Source organism: Amblyomma mixtum, chromosome 3 (genome assembly GCF_055824585.1).
Source record: "Amblyomma mixtum isolate Tamu chromosome 3, ASM5582458v1, whole genome shotgun sequence".
Classification (NCBI taxonomy): domain Eukaryota; kingdom Metazoa; phylum Arthropoda; class Arachnida; order Ixodida; family Ixodidae; genus Amblyomma; species Amblyomma mixtum.
In genome coordinates, this window is record NC_143014.1 from 257,122,746 (window position 1) to 257,141,945 (window position 19,200).

General features: G+C 43.8%; 1 protein-coding gene across 1 annotated transcript in view; it reads right to left on the reverse strand.

Moving 5' to 3' along the window:
- Window positions 1-19,200, reverse strand: part of LOC149354489 (uncharacterized) — a 49,537-nt gene that overhangs the window by 12,054 nt on the left and 18,283 nt on the right. Inside the window, exons 5-8 of the mRNA XM_089583341.1 lie at window positions 14,755-14,931; window positions 6,576-6,722; window positions 6,441-6,502; window positions 5,019-5,174 (exon numbers count right to left, since the gene is read on the reverse strand). Of these exons, the coding sequence (XP_089439467.1) occupies window positions 5,019-5,174; window positions 6,441-6,502; window positions 6,576-6,722; window positions 14,755-14,931 (542 nt within the window). The remainder of the gene's footprint in view (window positions 1-5,018; window positions 5,175-6,440; window positions 6,503-6,575; window positions 6,723-14,754; window positions 14,932-19,200) is intronic.

Consider the following 19,200-nt stretch of genomic DNA (forward strand, 5'->3'; position numbering starts at 1 on the left):
TATTAAATGGAGCTTCATGCACTGAAGCTGCATTCAAGCTATCAGGCACCCCGTATTAGAGAGTTCTCGATTAGTTTCAATCACGTGGGGTTAAATATGCGCTGAAATTTAGTAAACAGCTGTTTTTGACTTCACAGAAACACCACTGCTGCAGCTGGGAATTTCATGTTCATAAAAATTAATAGTGGACATTTCAGCAAGTTAGTTTTTTTCATTTCATTTAATTTATTCTTATTATTTTTTTCTATAGCCCCTACATGGGGCTGCAGTATTTTCAAATAAATAAATAAATAAGCATACTGAAGACAAGTACAGCAGAAGGGCGGAGAAGTGCCAGTGTGTGTTTCGTCCGTTCTGTTGTCCTGGTCATCTGCGCACTGACTTAAAAGTAAAAAATAAAAATGAATCTATAAGCTCAAAGTGGAAGAATTCCACAGGCACTAAGTTACCATGGTAGGTTAGCTACGCAAAGAATGGTAGGCTTACTTCCGCAAGGTGACCAAGGGTTCCTTGTCAGTCCTGATGGCTGCCTTTAACTGCACACAATTAGTTGGCGAGTTTACATGCTAATGTACAAGCTGTAAGCTCTTTTCCAGGCTGTGGTACAAAAGAAAGGGAGCTGCTGATAACAGAAGGGCAGATGGACAGAGCTGCCTTTACACAAGAATGGCAACTGTATTCCCACAAGTCAAACGTTTTAGTAACATGGAAAATAGCGTCCATACAAAGGATTTGTAAGGTTGTCATGTGTGCGTGCAGTCATCTGTTACGTGTCTTGCTCTCATTTTCTTGAAATGACATCTGAGCCACACTGCTGCGATGCCATGCATCTCCAGAGAGAATGTTTGTTCATCGTTTCGCTATAGGGCCCAGATGCTTTGGCGGACCAGCACCGACTGAATGTATACCTTAGACTGTGAGAACACGCCCTCTGAGAGCCTAGCAGAGTTGCTCTAGGAATTGGTTCTTGGAGGTACAGTGGGTGACGACTATGAACAACAGGCAAAAGGGCAGTTGCGGCCGGAGCTCGAGAGCTGATGCATCATCTCCAGCGCACTCACTTAGGACGACTGATCGACTATCTCAAATCTAACGTGCAGCCCAGTTAAAGTTTTCTGTTCTTTGTTGCCGCAATCCTTCTCAACTGTATTGCACCCTTTTCAGTAAATAAGCGATTCATTAAATTAGTTCATTTTCTCAATATAATCCAGTGTACTTGAGTAATTAGCATAATTAGCAAAGTGAGGAGATGGGTCCTACCAATTAAAAGAAAGAATAAACAACCATCACCCTTACCGCTAAAGAAAAGAAAAAATTTTTTCACTCAAATCAACCTTATTTTTATGGAAAAAAGACTCCATGCTACAAAATGTGCTGAACAGTTAAACAGCATTTTTGCAACGTGAGAATCTTTCCAATTTTGATGACTCATTCAGCAGAAGCTAAAGCACTTCCATGGCGCATGATAGCCTTAGTTGCTTATGCGCCATTAAACACAACACAACAACAATAAAGCACTTCCAGAGCAAGCTCTTATGCACAATTTATGAAGAGAAAGAATACAGGTATAATGTTTAGTTTTCTTGAGAAGTTAACCTAATCATCAATTTACAATGTGAATCAAATTGTACACAATTTGACTTCAATTTAAAAGATGTAAAGTACAGATGACTTGCATTTATTTAATATCAGCTAGGTCATCTCTATACTAACAAACTAACATACTAATAAACCACCCGGAAAGCCTAGCGTCTATTTGTTTCCTACCAGAGATCAGTGATCACAAGGTAATCCATGCCACATTTTCGTTTGCTCCAACACCACGGCTCCAACACCACGTGTCACTCACAAAAAAACTATCGCCCTGTACGATAAAGGGAACTATGAGGCCATAAATAATGAACTAACTGCCTTCCTTCCATCCTTTCAAGCATCATTTCATAACAGATCTCCTGAAGACAACTGGACTATATTTAAAACTAAGGTACATGAACTAACAAAAAAATCCATTCCGAAAACCACTTTTCATGAAAATCGCCACAAACCATGGTTCACAAGGTCCATAAAATGAATAGAAAATAAGAAAAAAAGACTTTTCCGCACAGCCAAACTTGGACCGAGCACTTCAGCATGGAATAAATACTACGCAGCCGAAAAAGATTATCTAGCAGCTATCCGCGACGCAAAGCACTCTTTTTTCCAAAATGATTTGCCTAACATCCTACGTCACAGCCCAGAAAAATTTTGGAAAATAATAAACCCCCAACAGCCCCGTAAAGTTATCCTCACTAACGAATGTGATGAAATAACCGCAGATGCTGGCAGTGCAGACATGTTTAATCACGCATTTTCATCTGTATTTACCAAGGATACCGGCCTACTTTCTGCGTCTACCCTTCCCAGAAACATAACGAATAACATGCCGGCCACAACGTTCTCAGTTGATGGTGTCGCTTCCCAAATTCAAAATATTAAACTTTCATCATCAGCCGGCATCGACGAAATCAACTCGAAAGTGTTAAAGAATACCAAACATACCTCTGCAAAATTTTTGTGCCTCATATTTTCACAGTCATTGTCTACAGGTATTTTGCCTCACCACTGGAAGGTGGGAAAGGTCGTTCCCATCTACAAATCAGGTAATAAAAATTCCCCTTTGAATTATCGTCTGATCTCACTAACCAGCGTGCCGTGCAAGATCATGGAACATGTCATATACTCGAAAATCATGAACTTCTTAGATACTAGCAACTTCTTTCACTCTTCACAAATGGATTTAGGAAAGGATTTTCATGTGAAACACAGCTGGCACTTTTTCTACATGACCTGCATGCAAATCTTGACTGTAACATCCAGACTGACGCTGTATTTTTAGATTACGCTAAAGCATTTGATAAAGTATCCCACCGACGCTTGCTGCTAAAACTTTCCCTCTTAAATTTACACCCACATGTCTGAAGATGGTTAGAACAGTTTCTTACTAATTGTACTCAATCTGTGCTCATAAACAGCCAGTCGTCTAGCCCCTACCCGTAACCTCGGGCGTCCCACAAGGGTCCGTACTTGGTCCTCTTCTTTTCTTAATATACATTAACGATTTACCCTTGCATGTGTCTTCCTCAATCCGCTTATTTGCTGACGACTGCGTTATTTATCGTACAGTAACTGACATCTCAGGCAAAAACACTCTTCAGACTGACCTTAACAGTGTACAAGAATGGTGCGACCAGTGGTTAATGACTCTCAACCCTAACAAATGTAAGCTCATGTCATTCACCCGAAGTATTAGACCTTTTCATTCTGCTTACACAATAGACAACCTACCAATAGAATCTGTGCAAACATTTAAGTACCTAGGGGTCACACTATCAACTAACCTATCCTGGAATGCGCATATTGTGAACATCATTTCATCGGCCAACAAAAAACTAGGTTTCCTCAAACGCCACATACGCCATACACCAAAAGACTTAAAATTACTAGCATACCCGTCACTGATAAGACCTAAACTTGAATACGCATCAGCCATCTGGGATGCCCATCAAAATTATCTGAAGGCTAACCTTGAACAAGTTCAAAATCGCGCTGTTAGATTCATTCATTCCGCATACTCATACGACATCAGTGTATCGTCTTTAAAAGCTGAAATTAACTTGTCACTTCTTTCCCATCGCCGGCGCATTGCTAGTCTCTGCCTTTTTCATAAATTCTTCAACAGTTCATTGCATGAAGCACCCTACATCGTACGCCGCATGCACATATCCCAGCGCACTGGTCATCCGCTTCAGGTTGTTCGTCCACGCTCCCGTACCACTGCATTTTCGGCCTCGTTTTTTGCCCGAACAGCATCCGACTGGAACGGCCTTTCCCACCAAGTCGCATCCATTACCTGTCCATCAAGATTCCACCAAGAGTTAACGCAGCTGATGTTAGATTAAACCAAACCTCATGTTATATCTGTAGCCCCACCCCTTATGTAATACCCCTGAATAGGGGTCTTTAAGGAAATAAACTGAACTGAATGTGAGTGTATTCCAAAGTACTTATTGGGGCCAACCTTTTTTTTCTGTGCAAAGCTGCAAACTCACAACTTTTTTTATCAAAGTAGAGAGGCCTCTACAGGCAGACCGTACGCTCTCTCCTAACCACATCATCTGGCCCCCATCAAAGACAACTAAGGAGACAAAGCAACAGAAGTCAGGTTGGGAACACTCTGGAGGACTGAAGGAGAAATACCAAGGAGGGAAGGATGGCACGTAACATATTTAGGGCCCTTCGTTTATGGGTTTTGTATTTTCCGGAAATAGGGAGGTAGAAATTGGGCGACATTTTTCGAGCTCAACTTCGGATGAAAACTGGGCTAGTGAGGAAAAATCTCAATAGTTTGGGTTTTTTACGGTCATTTTTTGCAGCACACTAAAGTTTTGCTATAATTGTTTTTCGGCTGGACATAAAACGCACCCTTTTTGTGTATTTTATAAACAACAGGAAAATCGCATGTTGTACCAAAGAACTGTTTGCGAATAAAGATTATTTTTCCTAATGTCTACAAATACCTCGTCGCATACATTGCCAGTCTCTTATGAACCACTCGCACATCTGAGCAAGACTGCGCCTGCCTTTATTAGTACAGCGAGAAAAACCTTCAGCACCTTAGCGAGAATATTAAATGTGCAAAGTCCTTGGATTAAGGTGTCGTTGACAGTGACTGCAATAGACATCTTGTCGCTAGCCACATATTTTCCTCTCGCATTTAAATCGCCCTTTTAGAACTTATCCTCAAATTCATCAGCCTCATGAAAGAAAACGTTTACAAATGTTTAAGATGCCTAGTTGACCAAAGAAACTTGTTTGAAATAAGCACTGCATATCCACAAATTTTTTTGCGGCATCTTCAGTTTTGCGAACTGCAAAAACCATAGTCATCTAGGAGGCTCATTTTATGGGAGAAATTTTTATGAACTACATTTGGGGTGCAAGAATCGGGCAAAACCAGGTTTGACCCGTGAACAGCTTACCAGCAGCTGGATTCACAAACAGTGGCGGGTCCAATAGCAGGTGCAGGCTCAATCTTGCACAATGCTGCACCATTTCTGTGCGAGAGCAGTGGTGATGAGAATAGCAGAGCCCAAGAAGTGCAACAGACCACTGCTGATGTGGAAGTTGTGCTTCAGCTGGAACAATGGTTCTTTACGTATGAAGGCAATGGTGGCCAAGCTTTGAAGACGGCATTAGTGTTGCAAATGTATTTTTACAGTGCCAGTCTCCCTGTGTGGGTACAAGCTTTCATCCCCAAAAAAATTACAATACCGTATATATACTCGTGTAAGGGCCGCACTTTTTTTCCGCGGTTCTCACAGGGTGTGGCCCTTACATGGAACCGGCGTATTTCCGCTAAACATTTCTGCTACAGTGCAGCCCCGATTACACGTCCGTTTTTTATGTGCCGATACCCATTTTATGACGAATTAGAGCAGGCACGACGAATCTTTCGAATACACAATGTATTAAAAGTGTGGATTGTGCACGCGCAATCTGCTCAATTACCACCGGCAGTAAGACAGGTTGCTAGCACTTGCTTGATCACTGTATTTCTTTACTGGCAAATTTCACGTGATCCTAAGATCCACCTAAGGTGCGGCGCTTATGGCGGCTTGGAGCAGCGTATTACCGCCCAAAAACGCGCCACTCGCGTTTTCTTGCACGGTAAGGCATACCATCCTGGCTTTTGAACAGCATAACGTTTTGTCAATCCTTTCTGGTGCGAACGCCGAGCGAGCTAGCAACGATGACGGACCGCATGTGCAGGGTTGCCAAGAACGGCACGCGGGACGATGCGTTCGTGGTTGTAGCGTTTTTTATGCGGCCAAAATTATGCGCACGTTTTTGGCTTATTTTTTTTTTCGAATTGCCAGCGGCCAAGTTGGGGGTGCGGCCCTTACACGAGTATATACGGTAAATACATGTATAATCCGCTTCAAATTTTGAGCACCCACTGCAATTGAAGGCTAGATATTCAAAAAAATTTTGCCTGCTATATTTAGGTAGTAGCAATAGTAGTTGGTTGTACACGCCAAATTAAATTTAGCAAGTTTTGCTTCACATTAAAATTTGTTACCTTTTTTTTTTCAAACAAACTGAATGAAAAATGTCAGTCGTGCCTGGACTGTTTTCTGTGACTTAACCACTAGGAATCCTATTAAATATCAGCCACATTTTGCACTTTAGGAGCAGAAATCATACTGTGAATGCAGAGAGCGTTTCAGATTCTCAGAGCATAAATTGGTTTTACTAAGATGTGTTAGATTGACTGAGGTACACTTCTTGCAGCATAAGTTCAGTACACACTGCTGAATTAATGGAAGTATTGCTCCTATGAAATGGTGACCCAGCAATCCCCACACACACACTGGCAGAAGTAGGAAGAATGGACATAAAACCTTGTTGTGCGATGTGAAAAGGCCATCTCTGCATCAGCAATCCTCCTGCGCTCCCAGTGGTCCTAAACATAGCAGAGCTGTTCAATCTCCTTACAGTCATGTCAAGGACTCAGCAAGCCATGTGTACTCATTCACCTCTGCATAAGCTTCACACTCATCAATAACGAGGGCTGGTCAAAAATTGCGCCGGCCGATGTTGCTGCCTGGAGGAAGCCTTGGCAGGAGCTCTTCAAGAGATGCCTTTGAGAGGACGTGGAATGCTGACTCGTCGTGGCAGGCAACCTGAAATACATTCCATAGAAACTACATGATGTGTGCACAAGGTTCTTGCATAAAAGAGTTCCATTTCATTTTCAGCTTTATTATGACAGGGATAGGAAGAAGGAATGAACACTAAGGAACTACATAAGGGATTTTAAACAACAGCTTGGCTTTTCTGCCCATTTTCTCACATGAAAGCAGTTTTTACAGCATTACATTAAATTAGGAAGACGCATGCCAAACTGTTGCTACGAAAAGATAGTGGCTTCACCTTTGCCCAAGAACATGCTTGAAACTATTTGTCATTTTGGATGCCAATACGACTATGCATACAAAAACACAAAACCTGGAGAAGTGTGAATACAATAGAGGGCCTACAAATGTGTCTTGGTAAAAATTTTGCAGCAGCAGTATGGTTGTATCATCCAATAAATGCACTTCTGCAGAAATTTTATTCTCTTCAGTAATAGCACAGTTACAGGTCACACAATCAAGCAATTTCTCCATGCTTTTTGCAGTCCCATTCTTTCCAAGACATTTCTCGGACATGTCAAGCAACTAGCCTATGCCAGATATTTTCACCTTCTCCTCCTCTTGACGAACAAAATGAAGCTGCCTCGAAGGCCTGTGCCATATGCCCATGTTGTGCCAGGGGCATGTTCCCACTCAGTGGGTCATGCTACACCAGGGGTTCTCAAAGAAGGTGCCCCAGAACCATAGGGCTCCTTGGAGTGCTTTTTAGGTTCCTCAAGCATCTAAATCCTTGCATGCCTCAACTGCCGAATTTCTTTTGCCCACTTTATTTCCGGGCTAATCAGGCAGGAATTATTTATTGCAGATTACTACACTTACACAGGCAGTCATTAAATTTGGGCATTTTTTTTTTAAGGGCCATGTGCGTGCATGCTCTCTTTTGCATGCATGTCGGGCAGGAAGACAGCGAAGCCAAGAAGGCTCTCGTTGCTCTTCAGCACCTTTTGAATGCCACTGGGGTACCACAAGGGACAAGAGGAGCCCTGTGCTATAGTAAAACAATTACTACAACAGCAGAGCTAAGCTGCATGGTAGAGTGTGAGCAGTGGAGCTGAAATGGCGCTGTACTAGCACCTACTGCAGCGACGGTGCACCAGCAAACATGCAATAAAGCCATATGGTACAGAAAGGAGCAAGCAAAGTGAAAGAATGATACAGCACATTGCTAAACACAGATGAAGACAGACTAGAGTGCAAGGCTAAAAGGCCTGTTTCTTCACACTGGAAAACAAATGGCCCGGTAAAAAGCAGACCAGATGCCAAAAAAAAGCACATTGCCCATCAATCGGGATGATGGACCAGTAAAATGCTTGGGTATGTAGCAAATGAATCTGTCACGTCACCAGCAGAAGACATGGACAAAAATTACAGCCTTATGTCTATGTCAAGAGGGTGCTTGAGTAGGCTTTGAATTTTGATTCTTTACCACAAATCGCTGCACAAATGGCCCTAATATTTTGCAACAATGCTAACCACCAAATCTGTAAACTGAACTTAAGAACTTGAAATGCCCCAACCTAGTGATGGATTCTTTAGCCAGCGTAACAGACCTTGCAGTCGTTAAAATTTGGCTGCTTAACAAGGGAGTTCATTGCTAGTGACACAGGATGCCCAGCAGTGTTATACCATGCTTATAGAGTAATATCTTTTGGAGCCCACGTTTTTGCACTCTGAAACTTCCCAGAGCGACTGCTGTGAGGAACAATGGCTAAAATTTTTTAGTACGAGCTGTGAACTCGCTTGTTCAATTAAGTAGCCAAATTTTAATGTCTACAAGGTCTGTTGCACTGGTTACAGAACCCGTCGCTAGGATGGGGCATAAGAAATGAGCAGGTTCAGTGTGCAGATCAGATGGTTATCACAGTTTCAAAATATTAGGGCATTTGTACTGTGATTGGTGGTAAAAAATCAAAATCACAGGACACTCACGCACCCTTTTGAGATAGACAAAGGGCAATTTTTGTTCATGTCTTCTGCTGGTGACATGCCAGATGCCCCTGCTACATAAGAGATTCCAAAGCATTTTACAGTAAAACCTCATTAATACGTACCCGCTTACCAAGTAGTTGCGGTTAAAATGTAGTTGTGTGAATTCCCCGGCGTAGCCACCATTGAAACCAATGTATTGGCTGACCGCTTAAAACATAGTAGCCCATGAACTGCCTACCGCTTAATGCGTACTTGCCGTCGCGATTTGGCTGGCGCCATGCTATTACGCAAAACGTTTTCCGCCTTTCCGAAGAGCATTGTCAACGTGCAAACCGCTGGCGATTCAACACTGCAGCCATTTCGGCCATGTCCCGACGAGCGCGACGATGTCCATGTCAATGGGGAGCCCGAGAAGCGTCGGCCGCTTCTGCGTTCTTGTGCGCGAATGCATCGTCGCCAGCCCTATCGCAGTAACCATCACCGTCACCCCCCACTCTACCCATGTCATGTGATCTCGCTACACCTCGAGGAAACCTCGCAGCGCGCGTGACGTGTTGTGGATGTGTTGCAGTTAGGCAAAGCGCGTCTTTGTTCCGTGTGCACGCGAACGGTGGGCACCATGCCGAAGCCTACGCGACCGAAGTATCGCGTGCTAACAGTTAAGGAGAAGTTGGACATTATTCGTTCAATTGAAAATGGAACTACGAAAAGTGCACAAGCGCGTGCGTGGGACTTGCCGTTAACAACGGTCTGCGGCATTTGGAATGCTCGGGAGAAGTTGAAAAGCGGGGCCCTGTCGAATATGAAGAGGTGCCGCTTAAGGGAATCAGCTTTTCCGGAAGTGGAAGAAGCTTTAGTGCTGTGGTTGAAAAAAGCAAGGTCAGAAAACCTGCCTGTCACCGGACCTCTCCTCGCCGAAAAAGCGGAAGTGTTTGCGGCCCAGCTCAACTGCAAAGACTTTTCGTGCAGTAACGGTTGGTTGGCCCGTTTTAAAGCACGCTACAGCTGGTGTGCGGAGAGGCAGCACACGCGGACAAAGAGGGTGCCGAAGAATGGCAGAATGGGTTACTTCAACAAGAGCTGACCAGCTACGCCGCAGAAGACGTTTTCAACTTGGACGAGTCGGCACTTTTTTACCGACTTCTGCCCAACAGGACGCTGGCGTTCAAGGGGGAACACTGCACCGGTGGCAAGCTTTCGAAAGAAAGAGTATCAGTTGCTTTTGCGGTCAATATGACCGGGAGCCAGAAGCTGCCACTCCTCGTCATTGGAAGATACGCCAATCCAAGGTGCTTCAAAGGCGGTCGATTGCCCTCGGGGGTTATTTACAGGAGCAACCAGAAAGCCTGGATGACTGCCAAGCTTTTTGAAGAGTACATCCGGCTTTTGGATCGGCGTTTCATGGCAGAAAAAAGAAAAATCCTGCTCGTGCTTGACAACGCGTCCTGCCATTCGGAGTTAACAAACTTGGGCGCAATCAAGCTCTTCTTCTTGCCACCCAACACCACGGCACTTGCGCAGCCTCTCGACCAAGGCATCATTCGTTCGGCCAAGCACCACTACAGGAAGAACCTCCTACGCAGAATGCTCCTGGCGATGGAAAGCGGGAAGACGTACTTAATTGATCTGCTAGGTGCGGTGCACCTCCTAGCGTTCTCGTGGCAGCAGGTTGATCCTGTAACAATACAGAACTGCTTCGCGCGCGCAAAATTCATAGTAAGCGCAAGCGATTCCGAAGTCTGCGATCCCGCCGATGACTGCGACACCCTACTAACAGAGGTGTTGGAACGACAGGGTGGTGCGGAGGCTGTGAACTTCGAAATGTTCTGTGAGGTCGACAGCGACGTTGCAACCACTCCAGGCTGGTCGGACAGCGAGATTGTCGCCGCAGTTGCACCATCCCAAGGCGGTGAGGAAGACGCTGAGAATGAGGACAGCGGCGACGAATTGCCAACCGAAGATTTTAGCCCCACTGTAGCGGAAGCTTCGCAAGCATTGGCGGTAATGAGGGCGTTCGCCGAGAAGAGGGGCCTCATGGAAAAGCTTGCCCCCAGTCTCTCCAATTTTGAGACTGCTGTTGTCGCCGCACGGCCGCCACGGCAGCAACTGAAGATGACCGATTTCTGGTCGGCGGCACAAGAATAAAGTGCACGTACGTACGTGTATTTGTTGGATATTTACTGTGCCTGAATTTCTTCTCTTTTGGGGCGTGAATAATGGCAAATTTTTATTAGTTGGTTAAGGTGTACTACCGGATAGTGCGTACTATTCCCGCGTTCCCGCGAACTACGTATTAACGGGGTTTTACTGTACTCATCCCAACTCCTGGGTGATGTGCTAATCCAATTAATGACACCATGAACTATTCTGCCAGTAGCTGGATCACTAGCAATGAAGTACAAATGCACCGTAGTGCATTTTGTTGAGACCAAGCAGACTGGAATTCTTTTATCACTGCCACGTTATGAAAAGAAAGGCATTCATATGGAAAAATGCATTATACCACAGCTGAACGGTTTATCGCTTGGTCAAGCGTTTTCTGGTCAAGAATGATCCGCACAAGCCGGATGTCCTCTTTCTGGACGTACTCCCTTAGCCATTGTGATGCTTCCACAGACACCTCCACTGCTATGTAGCTGTACGTCCCCATTCTGCATGCAAGACGTGAACAGCATTACGAGAGAACAAACAACCAAAGAAAGTCTGCAACTTGAGTCTCATGCAAACAGAAACGTCTAAAAGAATGGAAGACAATGCAGGGATGATGCCTAATGCAAGACCTTTAACCACACGTACACTATGTGAGTGCTCTGCCCCTCCCCGAAAAAATATTCAAAATGAGAATTTTAGACAGCTTTTGCAACTGTTGCTCTCATCTTGTAAGTGACATACAGCCTGGCACACATCTGTTCTATTGAAGCCAAGCAGTGAACTAAACGGACCGCACACTTTTCAGGAGCATCAAACATGCCATCTGCTGAGCCTGTTGGTGACTGCCTTTTCAGCAACCTGCTCACACCTGCAAGACATTATGCGCACCTGGCCACCACTGTGGGCTGCACACAGAAATGCTTTTCACATCTGCTTACTTGTGATCCAAGGAAACTAATGTTTGATCCTGAGTGGGCACAAAGTGCTCTGCCATATTTTTTCATCAGCCAAGATCTAGACGGCTACCCTGCAGCAGCTCAGTTTGAAGTGCTCCTTTCAAGCATGCAATTTCTGCATGGGAAATGCCCAACTGCATTCGATATCTCTGAAACCTGTGGCTCAGCCTGCAACTTCCATGGTTGCTTCCCAGAGGGGATCCAACCACACATGTATGAGTCATCACGGCTGTTCTTGTCAGCATGAGGTGCCAATGAACTAAGTGGTACGCAGTGCTGATACTGCATCTACAATGGTGGAGCAATTTGGTGTTTGCATAACGTTCTGCTTCCAATTTCAGCACTCGTCCTAAGGAACTGCTGAAACAGATCAAAGCGCCTTTGGAGACAAATTCAGGACTGGGGCCTGCCAGTTGTTATACAAGCCTTCCCCTGGCCTCGTGTTCGGTGTCTCAAGAATGAAATGCTTGGGAACATGGGTGTGTGACCCCATCTTGAGCTCATCAAAAACATATTAGCCATGGGCACTGTGTGGCCAAGTTTCCCTTGTGCCATTAAAATAAAAACATTATGATCACCACTTCTTTTCTTAGGTTTAGTGATTATAGCACTAGAGAAAAAAAGGTATTAAATTTTGATCAATTGCACATTTCACTAAGTGGCACAAGACTGGAACCGTTCAATATTATAAATACTGGGGTGTTTATTTTGATGCTGATATGCATCCAAAAACTCAAATTACACAAATGTGCACCAAACTCGCGTGAGGATGTTATGTCTTATTTAAAGCACGTGAATTTTTTTATTTTGAGATTTTATGCATGCTTTATTTTTCATTCATACACAGTCACATTAACTATTGCAGAGGGTTGGGGTGGTACATATTCGACTTACCTTGAGCCCCTTATGAGGCAACAGAAGCGAGCATTACAGATTTTAACTTACTGAACTCGTACACAGCCCACCACTTTCTTATTCTCGCTAGTTCACATTCTACAGATTGAAGCCTTATACAATTCCAAGATTTCCAAAATAATTCCCACGATTATACAAACCAATTAACTAGTTTCGTTAAACACGTTTACATTACCACAAAGAAACAGTAGGGCGCAACAAGTCAGAATTTTAACTTGCCTGTATGCCAGGACTTATATGGCAAAAGCTTATTAGAATTTATGGGCGCGCTGATATGGGACCAATTACCTAAATATGTCAAGCAATCTACCAAGCTTAGTGCTGCTGTAAAGAGGTTTACATATAACTACTAGACGCTTCTCATCTCCCCCAAGGCATAGTTTGTTGCTTTTCTGGTACACTCCCATGCACTGCCATGTACGTATTTTACTAAGTACTATTCATGTGCGTATTTGTTCCTTCAAATGATGCTCTATACTCTTAGTTGTGTACTGTACTATAAAAAGTGTTAACTCTGTTAAGTATTTTGATCAGTTATATTGTTGTACATGCCACATAGTGGATTTATTTTTATTGGAACTGCAACTAGCCTTTGGATATGGGTACAAGAAGTGGTTTTTCATCTGCAACAGTTCATGGCTTCTATAAATAAATAACATAAAAAATGTCAAAAGACGTAACTGGTGTGCATTTTAGCAATGTTTCATTCAGGGCTAGTAACCTCGTAGTTCACAGTAGGATATATTTAGCTCAACATAAAGGACTACTCAAGAGAGTAGATGGGAGGTATGCCAACTCATTCATTCGTCCTCTTCAGTGTGCTGTGCTAAAAATCCTGCCCTGAAATGGTGTGCATCGTGGCAGGCCTTCCACTAGTTAAGCGCCTGAAATTGCGGAACAGGTGAAAAATGATCAACGGAATGAGGAAGGCCAGCTAATTGTCACGAAACCAGATAATGACCTTAGCAGCCGAATATCCAGTGTTTTTAAAATTTTGACAAGGAACGATGCAACTGGACAAACGATTGAAGCCGTGGAAATTGATTGATCAGCAGCTTGTCTACAAGAGCACATCTTGCCATCTTGTAATAGCACATTCATCACATCTTGAGCGGTATTTTTCAATGAAACAGGATCACCCAGGATTGCTAACCTTCTACATTAAAGAGATGCTTGCCATCTAAGCACAACTTCTGGCTACCACAAAAGAAGAAATGTCATTTAATAACTAGTACATTCAAAAGGTTTCAGGCAATCAACAGATAAAAAAGGACAAAGCAACACATCAGCTAATGGCCACCCAAAAAGAGAATTCATCAGCACACTTTGAGATGAGAAAGGAATGTTCAGTTATGCATCAATGTACCAGGCTGAGAACTTATTTAGGAAATAAAAAAAAGGCTGGATACTTCCCAAGCAGACCTTGAATTTGAGCTCCAACAACTGATGCAATACGATCAGCATTAAGAGTAAGAAAGAATAAGCAACTTTAACGCGTGATGGCTAACTTGTTCATTAAAACAATTTGTGCATTTGTAATGACGGTCACATTAGCCAATAACAGAGAGGCACTCGCAATCTTCGAGCTAAATAGATGGGGTGTTTATAACGAACACTGTTATTAGATTTCTGCAAATGAACTTTTGTTGTATCAGAAAGCCAAAGGATGCAACTGAATGCATATTTATGATAATCATTCTGTCTGTCTATTTGTTTGGTCGAGATACAGCAAGGCTGCACATTCAGTAATCCGCACACCAGTATGCATTTTCGTCTCCTCAAGGCTTGGATTAAAAAACTGCCTTTATGGTCCTCTTATTTAGAGTAACAACAGCATAAGCAGCCTACATGAAAACATTAAAGCCTTCCTGAGTTTCACTTTCATATTCAATGTGGCATGGGTCCGTATTAGCATGGAACAGATCATACCTATGTGCTCACAGCTGCTACCAGCCATGTGGAGTCCTGAGTAGAAACCATTCCAAACAGCCCACCAGTGGCCATGCTTCTTGTCCTTTCATTCACCACTAATTGATGGCAACACACAAGGAATATCTAAAATAACCTACCTCACATTGAAAGAAGGCTTGCTCCTCTCATCAGGGTCAGAGGCATCAATAACAAGTGGTGGGTACCCGTTGGCCAAGAGTGTCAGCTTGCCGTCATCAAAGGTCGTTTGGATCAGATCAAGACTGGGCTCCTCACGCATGGAGACAAAGCAGTCTCCTTTTACTATCAACAAAAACCTGTAAAATAAACCAAGACACTATCAGTGAGGCACAAAATGGGAAAAGAAAAGGAAAGTGAGAAGTAACGCAAACCAGTGCAACAAAGAAAGCAGCATCACAATGCAAACAAAAATCAAATGGAAAGCTTATTTTTACAGCATGCCATGAGTTCTACACAAAATATGAAAGAAGGTGGCTCCAGGTAAAACTACGCCTTCTACAAAAGTTTGATTTGTCAGCGTTAATGAATATTTCTCAAGTCGAAATGTTCCCATGAACATACACAAAAAGTTTTGCAGTGCAGGTCCAACAGTTCCTTCTCCATGCCTCCAGAAGCATGAAACAACTTAAGACATATGTTACATGTCCGTGATGGAAAATATATTTCAATCTATGAAGCACAAGAAACTTGGAAGTCATCTGACCAATGGGAGCAGGAAGCAGGTTTAGAGCAACAAACTTGGAAGCAGTGACGGCCCTAAGGGGGGGGGGGGGGGGGGGGGGGGGGGGGGGCGGAGGGGGCGGTCGCCCCCCCAAAAGCCTTTGCACATCTTTCCGAACGTCCGTTTTCGGGCTGTCATAGGGCGAGATGTGCTTTTTGACTTCGAACTGGAAAGCTTTTTTTTTTTTTTCTGTGATGCGTCCAGTAGTCCCCTACCTTGTACGTTCATCGTGTTAGCGGCTGTCTTATTTCACACAGTTCTACGTTCTACAGGTTGGTAGTTATACGAGTACAATTCGTAGTGACTGTCGAGGTATCGTGGTCCTGCCGTGCCCCCACCGTTGACTTGACTTGGCGCCGGCGCGGCGAGGACGGCAGTGGCGGTGCCATTCATCTGCATTTGGGGTGGCCAGCAACCTTGTTGGGGCTGCAGAAAGCTAGCCATTCATGTTATCCCACCATGGGACACAGCGACGCCAGCGAGGGGATCATCTCTTCTGTTGGCTTGACAAGGAGCGTCGACCGGGCGCCTTGTCGGAGGCGACCGAGGGTGTAACAAAGCCCCTTCCCCGAACTGAATGGTGAAGGCCGCTAAAACCGCTCGTGAAATGCCAGGGCAGGTGCTTTGACCTTCCTGAACATGCCGTGGCATCATATCTCAGCCGACGACCTGTTTTCCCCTGGTATCAAAATTCCGTCGTCAGCTAGAAACACAAAATCGCCATCGCCACCAGCGGAGATGACCCTCGCCACTGGGAGATCTGGGAGAAGGTTAGAGTGACACCTCCGGCAGTGGGTGGCTCCTCTAGCGACCGTGTGTGCCCCACTGATTGGACTGCGTCAAATGAACTGCATTTCCCCAGATAGGGAACTGAGGATCACGGACGCTACTTAAGGCGGGGAATTCATCCACAAGCAGCTCTAATCTCATCTGACTACTTGTTCCTCCCTCACCGCGTGTAGAAAGTTTCATAAACTCCTTTCGTCATCACACGCGCCGCTCCTGATCATTGAGCGACACCTTAGGCGACGGCCGGCAAGGGTATCGAAAGAACCTGAGCCTCACTCATGGTAAGTAATATTTTTCCTGTTTTCAAATTTATTTATTTATTTGCAGTACCCTCAGGGTACAAATACATTATAGATAGGAAAGAAGACATTGGAAAAAGAACAGAAATCGTAAAGGCACATAGTACAGAAGTACAATTTGATAGAAAGGTTGGGAAACGTACCAAGCTACATGAAGTATAAAACGCTGTATGAAGTCGTTGATGGTAAGAAAACGCAAAACCGGAAGATCATTGGTGAAAAAAATAAATTAATAAGACTGTTGGGAAATAGGGCTAAGTACAGCGTAGAACAAAGTGAATAGCAATAACATCATTTAAGAATAGCATACCGAGTTATTTAAGGTATTTTTTAAAGAGTGCAGGGTCGTTACAGTGAACTTGTGATGCAGGTAAATTATTCCATTCATATAAAGTTTTGGAAGAAATGAATGGGTGAAAATAACATTTTTGCACGGCTTTTTGATTTGTGTGACACTGGTAGTGCAGTTATAGTTGGCTAATATAATATGGACAAATCAATTTTGTACTGCTTCTAGTGCTTGAGTTAATGCTGCGTGATGTGGGCCCTATACTGACGAAGCACATTCTAAGTGTGGTGAAACAAAAGTTATGTAGAGTTGCATTTTTAGGGATGATGGTGCCAGAAAAAGTTACACTTCAGGTATCCCATACTTGTATTGGCTTTGGATGTTATGGATTCTGTGTGGTTTCTAAAACATTGTTAGTTATCGAACATCAAGGTAACAATATGATTGTAGGGATTCTAAAGGTAAATTATTTAGTAGGTACATAGGACATGAAGTGCTAGAGTGGGAACTACGCATTGATTTACATTTTTAATGTTAAGCTTCATTTGCCATGTACGGCACGAGTTAACATTATTCAGGTCACTTTGAAGGAGACCAGTTTTGGTGTTGTTAGGACCAGCGGATATTTTGCGGTATATTACGGAATTATCTGCAAACAAGCATGACTGTGAATAAATTGCATTGGGTAAGTAGTTTATGTATATTAGAAACAAGAGAGGGCTGAGGACTGATCCTTGAGGCACCCCAGATTTGACAGATGCAAGGAGGATGTCAGTGCCGTTAGCAGTGACAGATTGTACGCGGTTAGAAAGAAAGGCACGAATTCAGTCTAATACAGGTGAGTCAATGTTATCCCAACGAAGCTTATGCAGTAGAAAAGAGCGGTTAACCTTGTTAAATGAAATCGAGAAGGACGCAGTCAATTATGCAACCAGAATCCAGAAGCATGCACATGTTATGGGCAAATGAAAAAAGTTGTGCATCACAGAAGAATGGTATAATATTATAACAGAACAGAGAATAAGAATAATGAAATAGAAGAATGGAAAAATTATTAGTTTACGATAAGCAACCATATATGACATATCCAAATGGGGAATGGGATTTCAAGAAATTTCATATTGCATATTTTCAGGAGGAAGAGTCATGCGGCAAAAAAACAAAGCGATCAAGAATCGACTCCTTCTTCATGCCATCAAAGAAAGTCAATTACTGAACACAAATTTATCGCTCGAGGTGTCCACCTCTGCTCCTTTTCCAACGACTCCCAAAAGTACAGCAAGCAATGTTCTTCTCCTAAAAAGCGTAGCCCTACCACAGCTTGTCCCTCAAGCTATCGAAACAGTCCGATGTTCTCAAGGAGATGAACTACCTGCCAGAGAAAGTAAGCGGTCAAGAATTGAATCCTTTTTCATACCCTTGAAGAGAGGGGAGCCGACCTCGAGTGCAACTTCGTCGTTCCTTCCTCTGAGTTTTCTTCGAAGCTTTTCAAAGGCCCTGCAGCCAAGCCTTTACCTACACGCGCTGCAACCCGACCGCCATTCGCCATTCAAGAATTCGGATCGGACTGCCTTCAAGACAACGCCTCCGTTCCGTCCGGCTCGCCGAGCGGAATCAAGAGAGTAAGTGAGGCGACCATTCACACGACTGCGTTTGATGTTGGGCACTTCGCTGGAAAAGGCAGACCAGACCACTTTATGCTTTGCCAATTACTGGAAAACCATTGGCAACCACCTAAGGACTACGTTTACCCATCAACACAGCATAAAAAGGGAGGAAAAATCGAAAATTGGTTTGTCAGGAAAGAACACCTGGCAAAATATCCTTGGCTCGTAGTCTCGGACGTAAAGAGGGGACTGTTTTGCAAATACTGTCCGTTTGTTGTGGTTGGGAGTGCCGGAGGTTATCAGCACAACGTGCCTCTGAACAACCTCGTTACAAAACCCCTCTCGTCTTTCGCCAGCTTCTTGGAAAAGATGGCGCTTTAGAGCTGCATAACAGCAACAGGTACCATCGTGGCGCTGTGGAAGCGGGAAAGGCGTTCCTCCAGTGCTATCACACTCCATCAAAAGATCTGGCCAATCAGCTGGAGACCCAGAGACTGCAGAAAATCACCGAGAATTGTGATCGTATAGGCCCTATTATTGACTGCATCATCTTCCCTGGCAGACAGAACATTCCACTGCGTGGACACAGCGATTTTGGCGCGCTTGAATTGTATGAACACAATGAGGTATCCCAAAGCCGTATTGACCAAGAAAATTTTCGTGAGCTGCTGCGCTTTTTAGTTCAATCAGGAAACAAAACGCTGCAGAACCACCTAAAAACAGCGTCGTTGAGAGCTGCGTACATCAGTAGTCGTGTTCAAAATAAATTAATCACATGCTGTGGAGAGGAAATTTTGGCGCAGATTTGACATAATTTAACTGAAGCGGAATACTACGGTATTATTTCCGACGAGACGACT